At 45.9% G+C, this 24165-nt stretch overlaps 1 protein-coding gene across 1 annotated transcript in view; it reads left to right on the top strand.

Annotated features, from left to right (window-relative positions):
* The window catches only part of LOC144828114 (dynein axonemal heavy chain 5-like), a 1079012-nt gene that overhangs the window by 468492 nt on the left and 586355 nt on the right, over positions 1 to 24165 (top strand). Inside the window, exon 51 of the mRNA XM_078686235.1 lies at positions 20708 to 20914. Coding sequence (XP_078542361.1) covers positions 20708 to 20914 — 207 coding nt within the window. The remainder of the gene's footprint in view (positions 1 to 20707; positions 20915 to 24165) is intronic.

Genomic DNA, 24165 nt, shown 5'->3' with positions numbered 1-24165 from the left:
CAAAGAGAAGGGTGCTGGAGTGAAGGGTGAGAGGACGGAGCAGAGCGCAAGGGAGACAATGGAGCGCAAGAACGAGACGGGCCTCAAGGCAGCAGACTATAGGTCTTGCTCCAACAGGTGAGACTTAAACACTGTTAAAGGGGGCTTATGGTGGTTAGATGTTTAAACAGCATTACTTATTAGCATTATTTTACAGGACTCTTCACACCTGCACATGGGCTTACCCATGACTTCTGGAGTTGGTTCAATACATTAATCACTGCAGGAGGCCAATTCTAATTTTAAAGTGAAATTAGTTGTTGATCTCAGTTGAATCCCAAATAGACTACAACTGGCATCACATTGCCAATTTTCAGCAGAGCAGCAAATGAATAATGCAACTTTGCAGCACAGGAATTCACAAATACAGCGTTTGTTTGCATTCACAGATGTACACCTGAAAACACTCGCCTTCCTGGAGAGGGCATATTTGCATATAATGACAGACTATTCCAGCAGCACCAGCATCACAGTCCTCCCTCACAAACAGCTGCGCTACAGTTGCACCTATCTGCAATCAGCGTTTGCCATAACAAGCGCAAACCAGAGAGGAGTCTATTCTGATTCTTGTCGGCTTTCTAGCTGCCAAATGAAGCAGCACTTGCATTATATGTGAATTCGAGGCAAAGCACAGCCCCCTGAACCGGAAGGTGGCCCCCAGCCCGCCGTGGGCCCCGTTCAGCACAAAGCCTATCAATGTTTGTGAGATATTGGGGGCTCTGGGGCCTTTTATCACATTCTACAGACGAACCCCATCATTTTGAGTCACTTCACCGATATGAATTTAAATGGTGTATTAGACTCGATTAAGAAAAAAACACAGAAATGTAGTCAAAGAAATTGATTACAGGTTATAAAAGTAAGAAAAAGTGATATGAAATTCAAATCTCTTTACAACCTTTCAAAACATAGTCCGTGTGAGTGTTTCTGTGTGGTATTTGTTTGACTTCTTGTGAGTCTAGAGATTGGGCTCTTTCCTGAGGATTCTTACCTTAGCCAGACAAGTTGAGACATAGGCAGTCCACACCAGGTCTCTGCTCTGCATTGTCAATGGGATGAGCTATTACTATGCAGTTGATGGATTGACTCCTACCAGTTTATTAGTGGAGCATAGTGTTAGTTTTGTAAAAGAATATGTGCGTTGGCCCAATATTTTTCTGAGGACCCAACCACTGGCTTCGCCGAATGCCAGTTTTGCCAAATGCTTAGACTGCCTGGGGCCGTATTACAGTAAGTGCCCTGGGGGGCGCAACGGGCATTTGCGCATGCTTTGCGCGCTTGTCGGTCCCCTTCAGTAATACCGATAGTGTCGGCGCACTTAAAGCGTTAGTACTACATTCAGGGCAATAAAGGATTTCCTTTCCCTCTGCGCCCACGCTGTATTACCGATGCAGGTGCAGAGGCAAAGAAGCTGTCAGAGGGCACACTGCCAGTGCGCCCGCCCCCTGAGAGCATCCCTATGCAGGTGAGAAAGGGTGTCCTATGGACCCCCAGACATCCCCTTGCAGGAAGATGTAGTCAATGATGCACCCGCCTGCAAGGGCATCTCAAATCCCCTGTAAAAGTGCAGGCGGGGAACACGGAGAGGCTGCAAGCAGCTGCTCTGTGTTTTCACATGAATGCGCTACCCTGGGCAGTGCGAGTTTGCAGCTGTCCTGGGGGCAGCGCTTTCACATAATAGAGCACACTTTCATTGTTTGCTCCGGGCGTACCTTTAAATAGGTGTGCCCTGTGCAAACACTGAACATGCATAATATGCCCCCTGGTCTCGCTTCCTACTCATTCCTCTTTTTTCTTCCATCTTACACTGCTCGTCTCTTTATTTCACTCTTACAGGTTCTTTTTAATCCCCTGTTTTGTCCATTTGCCACAATTTTACTACCTTTCTATACTTCCTTGTTTGTACCTGTTGTGCCTTTTAATCTCTTGCTTTGGGTCAATGTCTGATGATGAACAATAAATTCCAGTCCACACAAAAATGAGTGCAGGTGCCCCCCACCTGCAAACATATGCACAAATTAAGCACTGGATAGGCTGTTATTTAGTGCTCTGATATCAGCTGCCTCAAAATGAGGAGGCTCTTTTTGTATATTGTGAGCTAAGATCATTTGTATCAGGCATGTACGTATCGCAAATATTTTTATTTGTATGTGAGGTTTTTCTGACAGTGTTCCGTGCACAAAACTAGAGAACCTCTGTTTCTCCTACAGAGTGCCAGATTGTGGCACAGTAGCTCGGTTGTAAGGCAAACATTCTGCTTCAGCATACACGCGATTTCAGCTTTAATAAAGAAGAAACTGATTGCATTGATATTGGAGTGGTTTGTTTTTGTAAAAACTAGGTAAAGATATCTGGCTTTTGGGAAAAGGATTATTGTATTAAATACCCTAGTCGATATGATTAAAAAGTGGAGATGATGAGAAACTCCTGGAATAAATATCCCTTAGTTTCTCTGGTCGACTAGTTTCACGCCCTTTCCCAAGGCTATTCATCAGGACCTAAGGGGGTTACTTCCTGTTACCATTCCTTCAGCCGTCAAATCTCTCAATAAGTGTAAGTAGAGATATAAGGAAAATAAATGTATACAGCACCTATTTGTTCTGGTCTTATGTAATATGCCCTAATAAGGCCTTATAAGTCCAAACGGGGACGGGGAAGAACAGACACCTGTATTCTTACCTTCATCAAGGCTACTCCCTTATTGTGGAATTAACAGTTCACCCCTGGCTCCGTGGCACACACCTTCCCGTAGCAGGTTAGGGATGGACCCAATGATGAAGCATGCCACCAAGGGGTAACCCTGGTGGGTGAGGGCTATTTGAAAGAAACACTCTTTTCCTTTTCACTACGAGGATGACATCACTTTCAAAGCATAAAGTAAACATGAGGTATGAAGCAATATGCTTTTCTTGTAAGTTGTTCCATGCTCTAGAGGCTCTAACTGTATGTACACACTAAACTAAGGGCATGATTTAGAGTTTGGCAGATGGTTACTCCTTCACAAATGTTATGGACATCCTTTCCACATTATTACATGCCTGTTTAGGGGATGTATGTCATTACCACGCATGCTTTTACAACGCATGCCTTTACCACGCAAGTTTTACAACGCAAGTCGTTACAACGACTTGCGTTGGGGGGCGCTGGATAGTGAATAGTTTAATTTACTATTCCAATTCCAGTCCCCGTGGATAGTAGGGAAGGAGTTGGATAGTAAATTAAACTACTCCCTATCCTACAGCGCCCCCCAGCGCAAGTCGTTGTAACGCTTGCGTTGTAAAAGTTGCGTGGTGAAGGTACTGCGTGGTAAAAGTTGCGTTGTAAACGCTGTTCCCCCTGTTTAGGATATACTGCTTTTGTAATAAGCCAGATAGGCTATCCTTCATGTTTGTGACAGAGTACCCCTTCTGTCAAACTATAAATCAGTCAACCGCAAAGAAATCCGAAGTCTGTCAAAAAAGGGGGGGGGGGGCGTGTTCCTCAATATCTGGGCACTCCAAATCTCAAGTACTCGAAGCTAGAGCACAGAAGATAGACAGAAAGAATCTTTCAGATTCAAGTTAGAGATGCAGAAAGGGCGGCCAACATTTGGATGGCCTCAAAAAACAAGAAAACAGGAAAAAACTCTGCCAGGGATCATTGGTGTCCCATCATTACACATTGCGTGTCTAGTGTCATCATCTGGGCTACCAAATAACTATACTTCACCCTACCTCCAGCCAGAAGGGGGATAGAAGAAAACAGTTGTATCCTCTTTGTAGAGTTTTTTTTACAAGAGAATAGTATAGGAGGACACGACTCCTTTGAATAAATAGTGCAGTGCAAAAAAAAAACAGAAATGTGAATTAAAAAGGATACGCATCGGAGACGTAAGTGTCACTAACACTAAAAAGTGTGGCCTCACATATGTCTTCCTATCTAAAAACAGTGAAGGAAAAAAATCAAGAACAGTTAAAATATGGCACTGCTCTTATGGTCAAACTATAAACCAGGCCTTAAATCTGGCTGACTCAAACCATTTCAGAAAACTAAACAAATTAGTGTGCTGCACAAGAGGGTTTCTAGGTCTATGCTTAACCACTTATAATTTGCTGACACTGAAAAGGGTGGATCTGTCCTGGCATTGCTTAGCCCCTCACTTCCGTTTCTCATCTGAAAGTTAAGGGAGACATACAGAGTCAAGATAGTCCAAACATCTGGCGGTGGCAGATCATGGCAGAACCTCCCAGGGAAGGCTGAAGTTGAGAGCCTTGAGGCGAGAACGGAACAGAGAGAGTAGGAATGGTGTCAGTGCAAACAGAATAGAGATTGGGTCGATGACTCCAGCCTTTTTAATACTCCCTTTCTCCTCTGCTGTCCACATGACATTTTATGTATTGAGATAAAGTGCTAGACAGTGATTGACTCATGGAGGCGAATCATGAGAATGCCCTTTGCTCCTCTCCACTGCACTGCATCTGAAGGATCATGGGGTGATGGAAGAACGCGAAGGAATGGAGATTGTGACCAAGCAGGCAGACCAGTCCACAGACCATTGGTGGATCTCTGCAAAAATGTTCCTTGTGCAGCTGAACCGAGGACAGCAACGAGGCAAGATCCTCACTATGCGAAGCAAAGAATAAGATTGACGTTAGTAAATAGTGATGGGTGCAATTAATGTGTTGTGTGCTTAGTACTATTAATTATAAACCACAGGACCTGCCTGTTCTGCAGGACCCTCGATCTCCCCAATAACCAGAGAACGCTTCCACCCACAATACAGCTCAATGTTTGATCTCATAGTGTGGATGAGGGACACTATATAATGTGCTATGATACATTTCAAGCACTGTGAATAATTCCTTCTGGAAACAATGTAGTGTAAACAACAGTAGTAGTACAAAGCTTTATTTCGATATGAAATATCTTAAAAAGCACATGGCAGTTAAAATACAGTACATTTTTAAAAACATTTGAATAAATACTTAGACCAGAATACAACATTTAAAAGTCATTAAACCAATTACAGCTTTGGACGTAATAAAGAAACAGTCACCATATAGAGTTATCTAAGGTCTTTCGTTCTAATCAGCCATGCCCAACTAAGAAATTTGGCTACTCCGCAAGCTAGGGTAGTGTTGGGATCCGTCTGCAAGATTCTCAGAGCAGAGGCATGGTTGTTGGTCTTGAGCTGACGGCAAACAGGTTTTAGCCATGTTGACCTAGGATTCTTATAGGCACTACATACAAAAAAGAAATCTGGTATGGTTTCGAGTGTGTCGGTGCAAAACGGGCAGTTGGCAGATGTTTGGTTGGGAGGTTTCCACTTACAGGTACGTTCACGTACCGGAAGAGTTCCCAGTCTGAACTGGATGTATAAAGCCCTATCTCTGGGTTTCCTAAAGAAATCCAGATAGGGTTCAAGACGATGTACAGTCTTGTGTGAACGGAACTCGTCTGTCAACCTGCCCAAGTTAGTAGCTCTAGAATCTTGGGCGTCAACCCATAGCCAATAAGCTCTCTTAATCTCCAATTTAGACACCGAGACACCCGTCTCCCATGCCGTGTTAAAACCAATGGCAAGTAAAAGCTTCTTAACCCTAGTGAGCCAAATAATTTTATGAGACCCCTGCATGTTCATGACTTCTCTAAGGGCGTTTAGCTAGATAGTTCAGGTGTACGCCACAAACGAGCCCAATAGAGAAGTGGGCGCAGGGTAATGAGGTCTTTGATCGAACAACGTCCAAAATAGAATTGGAGGGGTTTGCTAGGGGTGCCCATGGGTAGGGAAACGAGTTCCCTAAAAAACTTGTTTCTGATAGATACATCTGCCGTGTGGATTCCTCACCTTGTGAATATCCCCTTGCGTCAGCAACATTCGGAAATTCTTTTTGTAGCTTCGCGCCGACGTGGATCCGGACGTCACAGAGGCACGGCACCGCTCGCGACTCCGCTGACGTCACCGACGCCTATAATAGGCCCGAGCCGGCGTGATGACATCAGTTCCCTTTTTTCCGCGTCGTCGACGCTAACGGTTTTCTGGGATCGTACTGTAGCTTTACAGTAACTTTGTTTCTATTATCCTATTATTGTGTCTATCTTGATATGTCGTCGAAGAAAACTGGATTTAAAGCTTGCGGCGATTGTGGCAAGACTATGTCTATCACCGATCCTCATGAATGCTGTGTCTGGTGCTTAAGTTCCGACCATGACGTCGAGGATTGTCCTTGCTGCAAGAAGATGACTCCGAAGGCTTTAAGAGAGAGAGAGACGAAACTCCTCGTGGCAAAACTTAAAAATAAGAAAGTTTAAAAGTCTTCGAAGTCTCGATCTCGACGGTCGAAGTCGAGGTCGAGGTCTCGTTCGAGGTCACGCTCGGAGTCGTCTTCAGCTCACGCTTCGAAGTCTTCGAGGAAGAAGCACAAGAAGAGGAGCCATCAGTCACGTCATCACTCTGAAAAGGACTCTAGTTCAAGACCGAAGTCCCAAGTCAAGCTTCTGAGTAAGGAGGTGGAAGTTTCAGAGTCGGAAGATCATAACTCTGTTGGTGAGGCTTCACATCCGAATTCACCCGAATCTCAGAAGCAGGTCCATTCTCCGGTTCCATCCAATCCTTCTGTTCAGGAGGATGAAGGTGAGGAGCAGGGGGCTGGTGAAGTCGAAGTTCCGGTGCCTGCGGGTTCGTCGACCCCGGTTCCTGGACTCGATGAAGAGGTCGACGTCGTATCGACTCCACATCCTCAGGAACAACCCAGAGGTCCATATCCTGATTTTCCAACTCCAGGTCAGGATCCTTCTCAGTTCCTGAACGCCATGTTTGGTGTCTATTCCAGGGCAATGTTCCCGTCTGGTGCACCTGTTGGTCCCACGGGTCCTATGGTTTTTAACTTGGGTGTTCCCCAGGCTTATGCCCCTGCGCCCTTCATGCCTTTTATGCCGGCTATACCACCGCATTGGCATTTTCCGACACCACCGGTGTCGTCGACGCCGAAGCGCACGACGCCGACTCCGTCGACGCCGGTCCCATCGACGCCGATACCTACGACTCCGAGGCAGGATTCTGCTCGACCTCGTATAAAAAGACCTCATCCGACTTCGGGTTCGACGCCGGCACCGACCCCGTCGGAGTCGATTCCGAATCCATTGGCTTCTGTTGTGAAGGAAAGATCTCGGAGAGAGGCCCAGAGACTTCTGGAAGAGGAAAGATGTCAATATTCAGATACTGAAGAAGGGGAGTTACAGGATTCTGAGGATCCTTTTGAGGACTTGGGTGAGGCCAGTGGACTTGAACTGTCTCCTGAGTGGGACTTGGCTTCGGTGTCAAATGTACCATCGAAGGATGTGGTGCCTTATCACACTGTTATAAAAAAAGCAGCGAGTTTATTGAATATTACTCTGCCCACTGCTGATTATAAACCAAATATTTTAACAGAGGTTCCTCATTCACCCTCGTCTGTAAAATCGTATGCACTTCCTTTCCAGGAATTCCCTCCCAATTACCCTCCTTGCCAGGGTTATTGTTCGGAGGACCACCTGCTTCTCCTGCAGGAAGAAGTCCTGGTTTTGTTCCGAAAAGGTGCGATAGAGGTGGTTCCAGAGCAGGAAAGGGGTCAGGGGTGCTACTCCCGGTATTTCCTGATCCCCAAGAAAGATGGCAGGCTTCGGCCAATCCTGGACCTCAGGATTTTGAACCTTTACCTGAAACAGGAAAAGTTCAAGATGCTCACTCTTGCGCAGGTTCTTCAAGCGCTGCTAGAAGAAGACTGGATGGTGTCGATCGACTTGCAGGATTCGTATTTTCATATTCCCATCTTGAAGTCGCACAGAAAGTATCTCCGTTTTACGGTTGGGTCACAACACTACCAGTTTGTGGTCCTTCCGTTTGGTCTTACTACTGCGCCTCGAGTCTTCACCAAGGTGATGGCAGTGGTGGCAGCTCATCTCAGGAGAACGGGGATACATGTGTTTCCGTATCTAGACGACTGGCTGATCAAAGCGGAGTCGCCGGAGAAGGTGCTCCATCATCTGCAAGAGACAACTCAGTTGTTGCACAGGTTGGGTTTTTCGATAAATGTACCCAAGTCTCACCTGGTGCCCTCACAGCGCAACCTGTTCATAGGTGCGGAACTGGACACTACTGTGTGTCGTGCATTCCCTCCTCCTCAAAGGATTCGCGACATACAGGAGATGATTCCTTTGTTTTACAATGGAGCAGTCGTTCCAGTCCTGAAGGTCCTTCGCCTGCTCGGTCTGATGGCTTCATGCATTCTGTTGGTCAACCATGCACGCTGGCATATGAGGGCGCTCCAGTGGTGCCTCCGCAGGCAGTGGTATCAGCACAACGGAGATCTCAGGGAGTCAGTGAAGATCTCCAGAGAAACTGCAGCGGATCTTTCTTGGTGGAGCGTGGAAGGCAATCTGTCTCAAGGGAAGCCTTTTCAGATTCCTCCATCGGTTGCCACAGTGATATCGGATGCGTCCACTCTCGGGTGGGGTGCTCATCTGGGGGACCTGGAGGTCAAGGGTCTTTTGTCTCCAGAGGAAAGGTTGCTTCACATCAACCTTTTAGAATTGCGGGAGATACGTCTGGCGCTCAAGGCCTTCCTCCCTTCCCTTCGCGGTCAGTCTGTTCAGGTCCTGACGGACAACACGCCCGCGATGTGGTACATCAACAAGCAGGGAGGAGTAGGGTCGCAGTGTCTCTGCAGAGAGGATCTGCGTCTCTGGTCCTGGGTTCAGGACCATCGGATTTGTCTGATGGCAAATCATCTGGCCGGAGTTCAGAACGTTCGTGCAGACAGTCTCAGTCGGCAGTTCTCTGCCGATCACGAGTGGAGGCTCCATCCGGGGGTAGTTCACAACATCTTTCAGATGTGGGGGACTCCTCGGGTGGACCTGTTCGCCACTCGCGAGAATGCTCACTGCCTGTCATTCTGCAGTCTCCAGTATCCGATGCAAGGAGCCTTGGGGGACGCGTTTCATTTGAGTTGGAGCTAGCAACTCCTTTATGCGTTTCCTCCCATACCATTGATTCCTCGGGTTCTGAGGAAAATTCGCCAAGACCGGGCCCAAGTCATATTGATCGTCCCGGATTGGCCAAGAAGGGTGTGGTATTCAGACCTTCTCCACCTCTCCTCTCACCCGCCGCTCCGTCTCCCTCACAGGGCAGATCTCCTCTCTCAGATTGAGGGGCAGGTTCTACACCCCCACCTCCAGACCTTACACCTTCATGCCTGGAGATTGAACGGGGCAACCTGATTTCTTTTTCTCTCCCTCACGATGTGGTGGATGTCATTTTGTCAGCCAGGCGTGACTCCACTAAGTCCATCTATTCTTATAGGTGGTCTAAATTTGTTACTTGGTGCAGGGAGAAGTCTATAGACCCTTTGAGGGCCCATTTATCTGATGTTCTCCAGTTTGCCCTTTCTCTGGCACAGCAAGGGCTTGCTGTGGCCACGGTGAAGGGTTATCTTTCTGCGCTGTCGGCTTTTATCTGTTTGCCTGACCAGCCTTCTCTTTTTAAATCTCCTATAGTTTTAAGGTTTTTGAAGGGCCTCACGAATAAGTTCCCTCCTACCCCTTTTATTGTGCCTCAGTGGGATTTAAATCTTGTTTTGACATTTTTAATGGGTGCTCCTTTTGAGCCTCTTCACAAATGTCCTATGAGGCTTCTGACTTTCAAAACGGTTTTCCTCGTTGCAATAACCTCGGCAAGGAGGGTAAGTGAGCTTCAAGCTCTTAGTCACAAGCCCCCTTTCTTGTCCATTCATGCTGATCGAATGGTTCTTAGGACCAGGGCTGCTTTTCTGCCAAAGGTGGTGACTTCTTTCCACCTTGTTCAATCCATTACCCTTCCTACCTTTTATCCTCCCCCACACCCTTCCAAGGAGGAGGAGAGATTACACCGTCTTGACCCCAAGAGGGCGGTGTCTTTTTACTTGGACAGGACTAAAGACTGTCGTTTGGATGACCAGCTCTTTATTGGCTTTGCTGGCTGCAAGAAAGGAAGAGCGGTCCATAAGAGGACTTTGTCGAGATGGATCGTCCTCTGCATTAAGATCTGCTACTCTTTGGCCGGTAAGGAACCTCCAGAGGGTATAAGGGCTCATTCTACGAGAGCTAAGTCATCAACCTCAGCGTTGGCTAGAGGTGTGCCTGTTGAGGATATTTGTAGAGCAGCAACTTGGTCTTCCCTCTACACTTTCGCGAAGCATTACTGCTTGGATTCCGAAGTGAGGAGGGACGGTCATTTTGCACGCTCTGTCCTTCAGGATTTCCTGGTCTAGAAGAGTGGACACCCTCCTCCGGGAGTGGGGACTGCTGTGGGACTCTATTCACAAGGTGAGGAATCCACACGGCAGATGTATCTATCAGAAGAACAAGTTACTTACCTTCGGTAACGCTTTTTCTGGTAGATACTATATCTGCCTGTGGATTCCTCACTGACCCACCCGCCTCCCCGTTGTCCACTCTTCTATACCGGAGTTTATGTAATGTATTATTTTATTGTCAAGGGGTTGTTTATTTCAAATGTTTTATTGCATTTGCTTCACACTGTGTGTGTTACCTTGATTTCTATACTGCGTATACTGTGTATATGTCTACTGTCATCGGTCCGTCCGTGTGCCTCGAAGGCACGGAAAAAAGGGCGGAACTGATGTCATCACGCCGGCGTGGGCCTATTATAGGCGTCGGTGACGTCAGCGGAGTCGCGAGCGGTGCCGTGCCTCTGTGACGTCCGGATCCATGTCGGCGCAAAGCTACACAAAGAATTTCCGAATGTTGCTGACGCAAGGGGATATTCACAAGGTGAGGAATCCACAGGCAGATATAGTATCTACCAGAAAAAGCGTTACCGAAGGTAAGTAACTTGTTCTTTCAGCCATAACGAGGAGTTCAACATTGTTGAAACCCCAGAGCTCTGCTCCATACAAAGCACTACCTATGGCTTTTGCAGAGTAGATCTCCAGTGCCGGTGCTATGGGTCTAGAGGTTGAGGCTCTGTGTTCCCTCCCAATGACTCCCAAGACTCGTTTGTGATTCAGAGCCATTTTCTCAATGTGTGACTGCCATTTTAGTTGATCGGATATCCTTATCCCAAGGTAATCAAATATTTTGACACGCTCAAGGGGCACATCATCAAGAGTAATCGTACAATTTGCTTTGTTACTAGGGTTAAAATAAAGGAGCTTGGTTTTGGTTGTGTTGATAACCAAGCCCCTTAATTTACAGAATGTGGAAAACCGATCTAAAAGCTTCTGAAGCCCCGTAGGTGTTTTAGATACCAATAGCGTATCATCCGCAAAGAGCATGGCGGGCACTTTAACACCAGCCAGAGTTGGGGCATCAGCATCAATGACAGATAAAAAAGAGACAACCCCGTTAACAAACAATGAAAAGAGAGTGGGCGCCAAGACGCATCCCTGGCGAACACCTCTGTTTACCGGGATTTTGTCAGTTTTCTGATCCTGGGTGCCCCACCGTATACAAGCGTAGTTACCGTCATGCATACGAGCCAACAGATTCAAAATGTGGGAGGGGAACCCCATCTCCTGCAGAACTGTCCACAGGCGTTCGCGAGGGACCAGGTCGAACGCCGTTTTTAAATCAATAAAGGCCAGGTAGAGACCACCCTTGCCAATAGTTACTATCTTCCAATACAGCAACAGCAGCCTAAATGCCTGGTCAATAGTGCTTGTGCACGCCCTAAAACCTGCCTGGAATTGGGAAATGATAATATTCTCCTCTGCCCATGAGATGATCCTCTCCAATAGAACCCTGCCAACCACCTTCTGACCAGCATCGATGAGGCTGATTGGACGATAGTTGGCAGGGTCTTCTCTGGGTCCCTTTTTATAAATCGGAATCACCTCGGCCCCTTTCCAGGAGGTCGGAACCGGAGCCCCCCGGAGGAGGGCTTTAGTCAAAATGGAAAAGAACTTAGCCCAATACTCAATATTCGCTCGGAATAGGTCGCCAGAGATACCATGCTGGCCCGGTGCCCTCCCTTGCACAATTTTATTAATAGCAATCTCGACCTCTTTTTGCCCTACAGGGTCGACGAGGGACACAGTGGCTATCATCGATGCTACGTCCTGTCCAGGTAATTCGCTGCTATCTGGTGCCCCTACCCCTTCATATAAACTCCTGAAATGGTCGAACCACTCCCCATCGGTAATATGGTTGGGTATTGGTTCTGTGTCGCCACCGCCTGTCCTTCTGACCAAAGCCCAGAACCACTCTCCATTGTTAGCCTGACTAGCCAGCTTCAACTCCTCCCAGTGGGAATCATCCCAAGCCCTCTTTGCCACCAATATTGCTCGTCTATATTGAGATCGGGCTAAGCGGACCTCAACAGGGTCTCGGGTTTTAATGGCAGATATCAAATTTGTTTTAGCCTCCCTACAGTCGTGATTATACCACTTAGCTGCAGGTTTCCTGCTCTTACTTTGAGTTGACGCCCGAGTATCTATAAAGAGGGCAGCCAGCTTATCAATTGATTCGGCATAAATCACATCCACCTGGAGAAAGCCTGGATCGTTGATACAACTTGCAGAGAGCTTCTCGGTCTGGTCTCTTACAATCGACCCAAGAGTGCTTATTTTGTGTTCATCGAGGGCAAATTTTTGCCATTTGATAACACTTTTGCAGTTTGAGGGGATAACAATGGATGGAGTGACAATCATGTTACTCACATATTTCCACAACCTTTTGTCAATCAGAATATAATCTATTCTGCTAGGACAAGTGACTCTGTTGTAGGTATAAGCTCCCGCGAAATCTGATGGTGTGCGCCCATTCACAGCTACCAGGGCGTGTTCCATTAACAAGGCATTCAATTGTATGACAATTGGTATCCATTTTTTGATTGGCGCGATTGTCAGTTGCGGTATTCCCCATCTCGCATCCTCATCATAAAGACCTCCCGCTCCACCCACCGCCAGCGGTTCAAAAGTACAGTTAAAATCACCGGCGACTATGGAAAGTGAGTCGGTTGGACAACTTAGGAGTGAGTTAGCTAACGCAGAGATAATCGGAGATTTTTCCAACCCTTGCAGACCTCTGGCATAGACGTTAAAAATCTCCAGAGTTACTGTAGCCTGGGGATCTCTGATCGTTAGCCTCATCAAGTCCATTGATGTACGATTATGATGGGTTATTCTACAATTTAGTGCAATCTTTACCCAAATTAGCAGGCCGCCCGGTGGGCGGCCCCGCCCTGATGAAATTGCTGGAACATAGAAGGTGGAATAGCCCGACTTGTGCATTGGTTCAAGACACCAAGTTTCCTGAAATATACACAGGTCATGTTTATCTATGAGGCTATTCCAATCAGGAAGTGATACGTTTTTAGACAAACCCGCAACATTCCATGAGATAATGCTGAGGTTACCATTAGTGCCATTGTGACCACCATCATGTACCGAGACTAATCCCAGGTCAGAGCCTGTACCGCTACTCTCAATTGGAACACAATGGCAAGTCTTAAGAGACACTATAGGCTCAGTTTCCCCATGTATGCCATATCCTTCCCGAATAGCATTGTCCAAGGAGGTCATCGGATCCAACGGGGAATATGGGGCATGAACATTGTCCCTAATACACCCTGTTGTATTAATAGCCGAGAATGGAAGTGGGCTATCTAAAGTCTCTAGTGACCGGACAGGGCTATTATCGGTAGTTCTAATGGGGACAAATGAGACGGGAGAGGCCCAAGAAGCAACTACATGTGCCGGGAGTCAGTCGACAGCTTCCAATCCACTATACCGATTTTGGCAAGGGATAGAAGCTGGTGCAAGCTGAAAACCTGACCACCCACCACAGTTCCAGTTGCCTCTAAGAATGGGTCTCCCTGCTCTCCGTTGTATTGGAGTCCAACCATCATCATTGACCCCTCCCCAGCTATTGGTGTTCAGAGGCCTATAGTGCTCATGTCCCATTCCTCCCCTAGCATGATTAGTGGCCCTAGTCCAACTCCACCCATTATCGGGTTGTTCCTCAGGTGTGTAGAAGTACGATAAAGATCTAGCCACAATCGTATTGCCATTGGGCCGAGGTACCCCCGAGCAAATGTGGGTCACCGTTCGTGGATCTTTAAAATTTACAACCACACAGTCTCCCTCTGATATTTTTCTGTTGTAACCCACGCAGGGTACCCTCCGTACCGTTAAGATGTTGCTCAATGTGTTTGGTGGTAAAGGGTGGTTGGTGTTTAGCCAGTGGGATACCTTGTTTTTCAATGCCCATGATGGTTCCGTAATTGAAGGAGGCAATTACGGAACCCCTGTCAGGATCACCACATAGAGGGTAGCTTCTGGAGGTAGGTTAATACTTCTACGTATTTGGGCTCGCTCAATTGGAGTTTTGTCAGAATTAAGAGTGGCAGTTGTAGGGCCAACCGGTTTTTGGATGTTACATTCATTGATTGCTGGGGGTTTGGCTTATGCTTGACTAACTTCGGTGTTGGGGGGATTCAACTTAGGGGTCTTAGGAATTATTTTTTGGGGAACTGCTGGAAGTATATTCGATGCCTGAGGTTTGCTGACCGATGGAACTGCTGGGGCGGTCTTTTTCTGCTGGTTACTGTTCAGGGATCTTTATCCTTCTGCAGTTCGTTAAGCTGGTTTTCTATACCTTGGAGCCTTACTTTCAAGGGGTTAAGAAGAGTTTCAAATAGCTTCCTCAAGGTGTCCACAAGGGAGTCCCCTAATTCTTCTCCAGTACCCGTGCTATCGGCTACACTACTATCAACCATGATATCAGCAATAGAGTCGTCTAGGATAGTATCGTCAAAAAATTTTAGAGCTAGGGTTTCGGCTGTGTCGCCTCCTACCCTACTTTCTGCCCAGCAATTGCACTCGTCATCTCTTTACTACCCATATCCTTTGTCTGTGCCGCCTTTACTGTTTTTGCTTTTTTGGAACCTAAGACATTAGTATTGGATCGCTTACGCTTAGGGATTGCACCCTCCCGTCTCCCTCTCATTACCCTACTACTATTCCCGTCCTGCATATCTGCTGGTATAATTTCCAGAGCTCTGGGGTAATCAATGCCTGAGGGTCGGAGGGCTTCAAATCTTGAGGATCTATTTGGGCACTAACAGTATTGTGCACCTCAACTTGGGTCTGAAAGAGATTAGATCTATTTTTGGTGTTATCGGGTGTACATACTGACGCAATGTGTCCCATAGACGATCTTTTGGCTATTGCTAGCTCTTGGGACACCCTTCGTTCCATTAAAACAATTCCTTGGTCGATTAATGAGTTTGTGCGTATAATAAAACTATCCAAGGTGCCTATCAGCTTCGGGCCGCCTAATGCAGACTTACTTCTGGTTTCGCGGGTTGACATCTCCCAGTATTACTTTAGCAGTAACCACATACAAATAGGTAAAGTTTACAATTTAGATATAAAATAAATATGGGGCAAAGGAGGGGGGGCCCGGTCCGGTCTTGATCGTGCTTGAACGGGCTTAAACGGGCCCGCCCTTGGCCCGGGCTTCGCCCGGCGCTCCCACGCAGCGAGGGCTTCTGTCTACTAAGTAGGGAGCAGAGTGGGCGGTGGGCGGGGCCGAGCTTGTAACGCAGACCAGGTGTTGCAGGTCACGCAGGGACTCCTGGATGATGGAGTCCCTGCAGCGTTCTCAATAGCCGGCTCTGCCCCCTTCCACAGCCCGCAGCACAGCGCCCGGTCACAAGGGGCTCGCACCACTCCCCCGATGTCTCTGAAACGGCACCCGCGCAGCGGGTGCGGCAAAGTGTGGGCTCAGTCCCGATAAGATTCTCCAGCGAGGTCCTCCTAATTCGAGGGTCCACGGCAGTGACAGAGTTCAAAAAGGTTCCCACAAAGGTCCAGGAAGCACGGGATTTTCAAGAGAGCAGAGTGGGCGGTGGGCGGGGCCGAGCTGGTAACGCAGACCAGGTGTTGCAGGTCATGCAGGGACTCCTGGATGATGGAGTCCCTGCAGCGTTCTCAATAGCCGGCTAATTCGAGGGTCCACGGCAGTGACAGAGTTAAAAAAGGCACAAGCCACTGAGTCTACATGACACCTCAAGAACTGTTTTGAACGAATGTGGCACGTGCGGACACTGTTAAAAAGCTGCAGACGTAGATGTGGGTACACCAGCGAGCAGTGGACTGTCAAGAAATGCAGACAGGGACAGAAGGATATGCAAGAGAGCGCAGAAAACCAGGAGGTTGGCAGTAACTCCGTCAGGAAGAGAAAGAGGCAGAGAGGTTGCCGGGCAGATTTACAACAATCCATCAGTTGGGTTCCACAGAAACTATAAGGAAGCGAGGCACAGATGTAGAACTCTTTGACGAGTGTCAGTGTTAGCAAGGCTGATGGTAAGTATAGTGTGGTATGCATGTCACAAGACAAGTGAAAATAAGATACCTTGACGTTCTGTCCCTACCTAGCTCAATAGAAATGCCATGCCCTTGATTCACATAGTTGGAACATGTTTTCTCTTTCATGTGCTGATGCGACAGTGAGATGTTAACTGTCTTGTTCAGTGTCTTCTGTAGGAAGCCTTTATCATGAGCAGCTCAATTGCCCCCAGTTAGTTGCTGTAGTAATATCACAACAGTGGTTAACCAAAGTGGTTACCACTGTTGACTTGTCACCACAGGAAGCGCTCGCTTCCCATTTGGGACACTACCTCACCAAGTCTACAGAGTCCCTAAAGTGTCAGTGGAATGGCAGTTAGCAGTTTCACCGACCTCCTTCCACCTCTCATGGGTCTCCACAGACCTGATGGAGACATGAGTGTGCAGGTGATGCTGTGCCTGCATCAGCTGCCTTCTCCCCTGTCACCGTGGGTCTCTATAGAGCCATGCTGCGAGAAGAGACCCATCTGAGCTGACAAGCTGTTCTCACAGAGCCACTATCCATGAAGTGCCAGTTCTCTGCCATCAGTATGATAGTGGAGACAGTCACTTTAGGGTAGGATGTCGCAGAGGGCAGTGGGTTAGGTGGAAGGAGGTCAGGTGTCTATTTTTTACAGTTTGGGTGGGAGGGAAGGCTTTTTGCAGAGGATGGTGGGGTGGGTGGCATAAAGTCAGTGTTTTTTCCAGTGTGAGCTAGGGGGTATATGTGGGTGGGTGGCATGAAAGCCAGGTATTTTCTTTTAATATTTGGGTATGAAAATGTGAATGGTTTTACAGTGGGCAGAAGGTGACAAGTCAGGATATTTTCTTTAATTTAGGCGTATATTTTAAGGGTGGTGCGGGTGGGTGGCAGGGGCCACATTTAATTTTTTTTAAAACATTTTATGTAAGGCTCCCCAATTACTTCCCTGCTCCTGAGTAAATGGTGGAAGCAGGGGCAGATGATGTAAGGGGGGCACAAAATTATAGATGGGTAAAATGTGAATAACAGAGATGTTTTCAACTTTACTTTTCTTAGTGACATCATTGACCACTCAAGCTTCACTCTCGTCTGTTTCATATCTCTCAGAATCCCTCAGTGAAACATATCCCTGTTATCCATGTATAATTCTATGTTAGGTTGTTCTATTATACATAAGAATTAAAGAACTTGGAGGTCCAAGCTATTTTTTTTTTTAAACGGCAATACGTTACTAAAAAAATACATAAAAAATGTACCAACTGGATCAAGTAAATAAATATTATTAAAAAATACATTTGGAAAACTTTTGGATAGATAGTCTTAAGTGGAAAATGCATATGACAGATGGTGTGTTACATGTTGGGGACATTTACGACTAGATCTCAATTCAGAAAACAGTAGACGTATATGAAGGGAAAATACGGTTTCCATTACTTTTCTCGTGAAGGCCTTTTTTCCCAGGCCGTAGGTGCGTGGAGTCTCTTCTCTGTGTAACAACTGAGTGTGCACTACAATTCTGCAAACATCACTTTCATAAAGAAAACCCTCCCAGTCACATTTACTTCTTGTATGCAATACTTGCAGCAAACTGGTGCACGGGCTGGCACACAAGGGAGCTCACAATTTAATAAGGGGTCCCATAGAGCGAAACTTCATACACATTTTTAAGAAACACTACAATTTCTCATAATAAGCATCACTCTAGTTGTGCCCTCGTTACGAGTTTGTTGGGGTAGGGTGGAATATTTACCAGATGTCGTATTATCGCACAATTTGTAATTCCCATCGCTGACTAGCATTCAATTTACTGATAGAGCTTTTTTAATGGCCTTGTTAATATTAAGTAAGTATCATTCTTACAATAGGCAGATATTTTTGTGCCTGTTGTGTTTGTCTAGGAAATACATGGGCTCGTGTATGCTTCGTGATATGTATCTTTGAAAGGGAGAGACGTTTATAAGTGCTGTCCTCAACTATACGTAAGTTCCTGAAGTTTGGGGTATAATTTGCGTTTTCTTTTAATAATGCCGATTGATGGTGTATATGCTGAGTGTACTTTCTGTGATGTGCCTCTTTCGTGACGTTGAGTCTTATACATGCTGTGTTTTTTTTAAACGTTTGATGTTTTGCTGATACGACTCCATATTAAATTAAATTGAGGGTTCTTTGGTGTGCCTCTTTGCCACGGTACTCGTTGTAAATATACTGCAAACCAACTGTAATTCAGTTTATGTGGGATTAATTAACATTTTACTGCCTCGAAAAAACGGGAGCTGAACAATTTAAGAAATGTGTGTGTCCTGAGGAGAGTCTCGTGTATTTACTGAAGACAAAGTGAGACTGAGACGTCGACACAGAGTCTTGCTATTCTTAAAAACATTGTGCATGTCCTACTCGAATATGTGTGTTTAGCTGGAGTAGTATACCATTGTCTACATAGCAGGCGAGTCTATGTATTGAATCTGTTGTGTTTGTTAAGTTTTCTATTTTTATGTGTCTGCTTTTTGTTCCTGTAATGCCACATATAATACTGCTATTTTTTATATACACGAGAATATCATTAATTGTTGCACGTTTTCTTACCCTGGTTTTATTATCTGTATAGTAAGAATTAAATCTGTTATATTAATTATACTCCAAGTAGATTCCTTTAGAAACATTCTGCTGTAAATGTATTGGAATACACATTGAGGAAACAATGTTGATTTGTATGTATCATTGATTTTTGACGACGCCTGGCCCCGAATAATATATGAGATGCATCGTCCCTATTTGTGCCGCATCACGCACTTAACTAGGCTCGCAGGTGCAGATCGGGACAAAGAGCCAGATTAAAGAACATTAGCTGTCCCCAGAGCAGGTTTGAAGCTATGCCTGCATTTGGGTCATTGCATCAGAGGATGGGACATCAGCAATGTCAAACTGCAGGTGTCCCTTTCACCACAGGCGGTGGATCCAACCTCCCTTTTAAGGGAGGACTGGAATCACCCCGCTGACATGTGTAGGGTCTGACTGCACCGGCTTAGGGGGTGGAGGGAGGCTACCATTTACCCTGGACCTCCAACCAGTGGTTGCACCCTTGGTTGTGACTGTGCACCACCTCAAATGTAGGGCAGTCAGTGTTCCTCCTGGCACATTTGTATCCTTGTGCTGTGTCTGTGATATGCTGCAGGTACAAGTTCCCTCACCTACATGACCCCAAGCAAATGAGGGAACACCCCTTTGTTATTGCTCCAACACATCTTTGGTGCCTCAAGAGCCATAGCACTGAAGCGGACGCACAAGCTACTTTGACCCTTCTGTAGTACAAGCCCCCTAAAGGACTTAAAAAGCAGGTACGAAGGTCCTTTGTACCATGTGGAGCCATGTATAAAACTGCCTCTACTGTTTGAGTGGCGCAAAGAAAGACTTTCATGCATTTCTAATCTATGGTTTTAATGGTGTTGCTTTGTTTTATTGAAGTATGAGGGACTTGTTAATCCAACAATACATAGCATTTGTTTTGGGGATGCCACAGTAGGAGTTGTTGTGGGTGTATTTTTGTTGGCCTCCCTTCCCTTTTCTAGAAAGGTTATTCAGGGTTATAAGAGGTCACTGGAGCTCAGTGGGGTTTTGGTTATCAAGGTTTGGAATGATGGCCCCAGTTTGGCCTTTTCTGGAAATTCTTAACCTGTATAAAAAATAGAGCAGAGGCCTTAAACTTTTCTCAGGAGTCCTCTGCCAGCCTTGGGAAATGTTAAGGTAATCTTGATTCCAACACATGCCCCTTTTATACCATTTCTCTACACTTCCTGACTCTTTATCTCAATTTTGCAGAATATTTTCCATCCCTGCTTTCTCCCTTTGTCACTGTTTTCCTGTCTTTCTCTTACTTTTGTATTTTCCTCCCTTCTCTCGTTTGGCGTGGGTCAAAGTCTGAACATGAAAAATAAGTCCTGGTTCCCAAAAAGGGATCTGTCCTCGGTATCTATATTTTTTTATGAGTAGGAGCAAGTTATTCTTGGAAATTTGAAAGTAAGTCACCCCTCAAGCAGGAGTAAAAAGCTTTACAAATCCAGCTCTAAATGTAGCTGTTTATGTATTATCGGAAGGCAGCGGACACTTAAAGGGTGTTTTGTAGCCCCAGCTCCCTTCTCTTGTAAGATATCCTAGAGCCGCTTCCAGCAGCCTCACAGCAGAGGAAGAGAAACAGTAGACATCAGAGCCTAGCTTCCCCATCAGCCTCAGTCAGCAATTCTTCAGCCTGCTGTGAGCCACGCACACTTACACTTACTGTTGGTCAACCAAGATCATTGGCGTTTAGCCAAGAGTCGTTAAACACTTTTATTTGTTTTCACAGGGTTACGCAAGCAGATATGATCCTGAGTTTCATGCAACCAAATCCTTGAACTTCTCGTCTGCCACTCTGCCCAACATGTTTCAAAGGAGCATTGAAAGTTACATCGATAAAAGAATGGGCACCACTTATGGTCCCCCGGCTGGGAAGAAAATGACGGTCTTCGTCGACGATATCAACATGCCTGTGATCAACGAATGGGGCGACCAGGTACCGCAACACTCAATATAATATTAATACAAAACCTTTTTTCCTCCTCTATCCTTCTGCTATCATTCCAAATCCAAATAACTGACTAACCTATCCACCACTTAGAATGCACTTGCATGTTTCACTATACTAATTCAACACTAATCCTCTATGGGTCCCGGAGTAGCGTGCTACTCGCCGAAAAAGCGCTTTGACGCCTTGTCAGAGGTAGTAAGCGCTATATAAATGCAATTGCAATACAATGCAATACCTATTATACCAGTGGAGAAACATTTCTCTTTGGGAGTGCTATGTTGTCGGATGTGATGCTGATTTATGGTCGTTTTTGGTATGTTGTGTGATGTTATTTCAGTGCTTTTAAATTGCCAACATGCCACTTATGTGGGGTCACGGCTCCAAAGTGAAAAGCGTAGATGACTTTCAAGGCTCGGACGTAAAAGCTTGCAAGTTGCCCCATGTAACAGTTGCTAAGCACCCAGAGTCTGAAGGGTTTGCAGTCATGAGCGTATTTCAATGGAGTCCTGAGCAAAGAGTCAGGTTAGCTTTGAATGCAGCCAGTGCTTAATTTGAGCCGGGGCTTTCCAGTGCTAAACACCGGCACTTAATTGGTTTCCGGTGCTCAACATCGGGACCTAATTGTGAACACCATACTTAGAACAGTCCACCACATGGTGGCGCTGCACATCTAATTTAGAGATGAGCAGAACAACGGTAGTTTAGGAATACAATATAACATTAAAATTGCTAATACCTGCCTCCCCAGCCATTCTTTTAGCTCTGGGAACCTGGAATAATCTGAACTGTCACATGTATGTGCAAGAGAGATGATTGGTAGTTGTTTTGGCAGCGATGACAAGAGCGATGGGTGGTGCAAGCTGCAGTAGCCTTCTGGTCAGAGCCCTGGCCCTTAATATTTTACAAATTAAGCACTGAATTGCAGCCTGTGGTCTTTCGCATTCTTACAAACGCCTGGCCAACATGCACCTGATATTATGAAGGGAATGACACTTGTAGGCCTCCGTCCACCAAGGGAAAGCACCACATCTGTGGGACAGTAGAAGAAGGACATGGTGTAATATTGCCAGGCTGGAGTGTCTGTTTGCATCTTGTTTTGTCCTTTATATTATTGACTAGAAGAAAAAAAGATCTCTGTGCATTCCGAGACTGAAAAGCATGTTTCACGCTAGTGACTTCCAAAATCTACATTTCCAACTACCTTAAAGGATCTAATGGACACGGCATAAAAGAGGCATATGATGACAAAAGTAAACACGTGCCAAGAGTGAGAGAGAATATATACATGTGTGTCTGTGTTCAGGACATACCAAAAGGAGACACGATAAAGGTCAAAGGTCATAGAGGAAATGTGAGCGGCAGCCGGCCAGGATTAACCACACAGCCTGCTCATTGTAGCTCTGGGAATAAAGCGGATGCAAAGTGCAGCAATTAGAAACCCATTCACATTCGCCTTAATAATTGGCGTGCCTGCAAGAAGCATGATCGCCCTGTATTGTATGTCAGCTCCGCTTCCGTGGATCAATGGTGCGGGGCACTGTCTGTGCCGCCTCTCTGAACAGATGAGGAGCGGAAATATGCAGGAAATGAGGATAGTACTACCTCCTGGGGACTTATAAATCTTCTTCTGGAGGTGTTACATTTAGTGCACGGCTTGCAGCTCCCAGAGGCACGTGAGAACTTTCAGAGAATGTAAACATTCAGATTTAAAAATAATGAAAGCTAGAAAATGTAGTCACTTCATGCGCCAACAGCTTGCCCCATCCCTCCAAGGTGCAAGCAATACAAGCCCTCCTCACATTTCCCAAATATGGACAGGGCCCTCAAAGATATATCTCCACAGAGATGCCTGGATGCATTCGCATGCTGTGGCTGTCAAGGTGAACCTAGAGACCAGTCTGAGGACAACTGCCCTTGTAAAGATGATCTGTTGATGCCTGTGACTGACAACCATGAGTTTCATCTCCTCATCTTTCATCACGCCATAAGTCCATGTTTCCGCTCAGGAAAACCGACATCAGTTTAAGGGAATTGAGCTGGCAAAACAAACTTGCCTTGTCCCCAAAACATTTCCCAACCTGTAGACGACCAAATAGCATCCCATATCAAATAAACCTCAGGCGTTGCAATATGGTCTATCTATTGTCCCAGGTTACTAGGTCTATGGCAATTCTGAATGTAGGAGAAAATGATTGCTGGTCCCTTGACTCTGTACTGCATCTATGTGGGTGGCAACAAAATGATCTGTGGAACATACAGGCAGCAATAAGGCAACCAATAGATGGCAATATCTACATACATAGTGTAAGTTCCTGCAAGCCTGGCTGTGTCTATAGCCTATACTTGTCTGTACCGCCTAAGTTTATGTGTTCTGTACATACACAACACCACTGTTTCCAACCTCATGAGGGGCACCCGGCTTACTCTTACATCGGACAACATGCAAACAAGACGTTTTATTATTCACCTGAGAGGTATCCAGGAAATAGAGCTCTGCCCCACTTCATGCATACTTATGAAGTGCTACCTAACCATACCTTCAGAGTAGCCACTTGCTCAGCTCTTAGGAGCGCTTTAAGCCTCACAAGGAATATGGAAAGCACTATATAAACAAGAGAACAATACTTTAACAATGCTTGTTTACACACACCACACAAATGTGTGCACACAATCACACCACACAGATGTTTGCACACACACGCACACACACACACTCCTACAGGCATATTTTCACGTTCATCTCACTCAACCCAAACCTTCAGGTTATCGATAGAAAACTATGATTTCAACTGAGAGAACACTCACTGTTTGGTTTAGGGTAATAGAGTGGGACCATCGCTTACATCATTGCTGACATCCACAATAGCCATCTACGGGACGCTACTCAGGAATACAGCTAACCAAATGGATTAATTTACCATATTTTGCTGTGACATCAATTAACCAGGAATATTTACTCTACTACTTGTCTGTACTGTGAAGAGTTCCTCTCATTCTTTCACAGCATAGTCATAAAATATGATTCGAAAGTACCTTGACGAATCCAAAAGCCAAACCAAAGGTCGAGGGGGCCTCTTTAAAGCTTGTAGGACCAAGTTAAAACATCTGACTTTCCAATGCCCTCCTGCTCTACAACTTTCCTAAATGATCACATAACGTTTAAATTGTCTCAAGAGATGATAAAGTCTCGTCACTAGCAAAAGAAGTGAACATCGTTCAACTAATTTCTTTCCTTC

Source organism: Lissotriton helveticus, chromosome 4_1 (assembly GCF_964261635.1).
Source record: "Lissotriton helveticus chromosome 4_1, aLisHel1.1, whole genome shotgun sequence".
Classification (NCBI taxonomy): Eukaryota; Metazoa; Chordata; class Amphibia; order Caudata; family Salamandridae; genus Lissotriton; species Lissotriton helveticus.
This window is presented reverse-complemented; position numbering and strand designations above follow the sequence as displayed.